Source organism: Berghia stephanieae, chromosome 14 (assembly GCF_034508935.2).
Source record: "Berghia stephanieae isolate SIO BIC M18660-M18661 chromosome 14, UCSD_Bste_1.3, whole genome shotgun sequence".
Classification (NCBI taxonomy): Eukaryota; Metazoa; Mollusca; class Gastropoda; order Nudibranchia; family Aeolidiidae; genus Berghia; species Berghia stephanieae.
The window spans coordinates 20850973-20853472 of NC_088373.1; the positions used below are offsets into that span (position 1 = coordinate 20850973).

At 38.2% G+C, this 2500-nt stretch overlaps 1 protein-coding gene across 1 annotated transcript in view; it reads left to right on the forward strand.

Annotated features, from left to right (window-relative positions):
• The first annotated feature begins 228 nt into the window (after positions 1-228).
• Positions 229-2500, forward strand: part of LOC144959871 (uncharacterized) — a 25690-nt gene continuing 23418 nt past the window's right edge. Inside the window, exon 1 of the mRNA XM_078892683.1 lies at positions 229-522. Within this exon, the coding sequence (XP_078748809.1) occupies positions 414-522 (109 nt within the window). The 5' untranslated portion in view covers positions 229-413. The remainder of the gene's footprint in view (positions 523-2500) is intronic.

Below are 2500 nucleotides of genomic sequence, written 5' to 3' on the forward strand. Positions count from 1 at the left end.
AATTTAATTACAAAAAAACAGATGAAATGAACGTTTCGGGTTTCCCCTTTATCAACAAAACAGGATGAATAAAACACTACAGATGAATGAGATAACGTGGTAGTGGTAGCGTAGTTAAGATGAGCAGCAACGTTTACATTAATTTTCACCTTCCAATTTTCACTCCAATGACGTCAACAAATGTTGTGTTCTTTCACATTAACTTGAAGTGACGACTTGAGTAAATTCGACTTCCGCCAAAATCAACGGGAGTCAAAATGTCCACAAACTTTCATCTTGGCAACTCTCTAACTTCCAAATGTTTCGATGAGGCCAAATCATTGAAATGTAGCTAAAAATAGAACTGCTTCTTGATCTTAACTTATACATTTTATGATATAGAATTTAATGGCTTCGTTACGATAAAATAAGCAATGGCGAGGTTCAGAGATAGAGCAAGTTCGTCTGATATGAGGAGGTTAGGGGTTCTAATCTGTTGCAGCGTGTTGGTGTCTGTGTTGACAGTTTACAGACAGAATCTTGGTAAGTCGTTTTCATCTTGTTATTCATATCTATTTGAAATTTAAGTGTTATGCAGAGGAAAAATAATAATAAAAATAAAAATAATAATAATAATAATAATAATAATAATAATAATAATAATAATAATAATAATAATAATAATGATAATAATAATAATATTATTAATAATAATAATAATAATAATAATAATAATAATAATAATAATAATAATAATAATAATAATAATGATAATAATAATAATAATAATAATAATAATAATAATAATAATAATAATAATAATAATAATAATAATAATAATAATAATAATAATAATAATAATAATAATAATAATAATAATGATATGAGGTACTTTTTGGAAAAAAAAAACTCTTTACAGATATGAATAAAGTTACAGACACAGGCAGTCAATGTTAAACATGGAAACAAAACACATCTTGCTAAAATAATAAATAATAGTTTACAAATTTTACAGTCGGCATGGTGTAAAATGAAATGTAAAAAATTATGGTTTTAATTAAAACAGATATTTTATGGTTCCGCTTTAAAGTCAACGATCAGAGTCAAAAACCGCAGGTGTACCCCCCCACCCCTCCACCTCCCCCCCCCCCGACCCCACCCCCACCCACCCCTCCACCCCCCACCCCCCATCCCTCCCATCCCCCCAATATAACGAGAAGAATGGCCGTCCGCTGGAAACCTGGAGGAGGAGTATTGGGAGAGAAATGAAGGCATAAGTTTGAGCTTTTATATAGCGCAATATCCACTAAACGTGCTCAAAGCGCTTTCCACGGGGGTCCCTGACCAACAGCAACACGTAACATGTAGAACGAGACATAACACGGTCTGTTAGGCAATATTACAATTTGTTTCTGAAAAAGACAACGCTGTTAACGGCCAGGTACTCATTATACTCCTGAGTACGGTGAGAGAATATGTTTTAGAGCCTTTTCCAAGGATTCAACTATGCGTCGATCGAGGCTCGAATCCAGGACCTTCCGATCCACATAGCCGCACAAGGCTAAAATAAACATTTTAAAAAAATTTAAAAATAAAATTCCCTTTATTCATCCGATAGGGGAAAGTTGTCTCTATTGTCTATTCCAAGGAAAGACGGGAATGACCCAGGCGTCAGCCGCAGTGCAGCCTCGCAAATTGAGCTAGGGTGAGGTGACTTGCTCCAGACCACACAACGCAGCGGAAGGGGGTGTGGAGGGGGGGAGGGGTGATCGAACTCGGTAACTTTCGGGTACGAAGCAAAGACCGTACCGCTGAGCCACGCTTGCCCCCCTCCCCCCCCCCCCCTTTTTTTTTTTATTAAATGAATGGTCCCGGGGACAGATGACAAAAATGGCCTCCAACCGAGAAAGATGGCGTTCTTTCGCGTCAGCCCTATGTGTTGATCAAGCACCAAGAGGAAAAGAATGGATGTGGAACTTGGAATGCATCACAGGCATGTATAAGGAGGGTACATATTTTCGTAAACAGGTGCATGCGTAAGCTACTCAGAAAAAAATGGATGGATAGAATTCAAAATGAAGAAGTATGGGAAGAACACAGCAGAAACCAGTGGGAGAGGAAATAGGAAGAAGACGATGGAGGTGGATTGGACACACCCGTAGAAAGAATGACTCCACTATAACAAAGAAAGTATTGGACTGGAACCCTCAGGGCAGAAGATCAAGGGGAAGGCCACGAGGAACATGGAGAAGAATTAAATAAGCTGATATACAGAGAAGTGATAAGACATGGAACGAGATAAAAAAAAAAGTTAGCTCAGGATAGAGAAGGATGGAAACTGTTTGTCTGTGGCCTATACCCTGACCCAGGGTGAAAAAAGCAATGATGATAGAGGGATGGGAACGGTTTGTCTGTGGCCCATACCCTGACCCAGGGTGAAAAAAGCAATGATGAGAGAGGGATGGGAACGGTTTGTCTGTGGCCCATACCCTGACCCAGGGTGAAAAAGGCAATGATGATA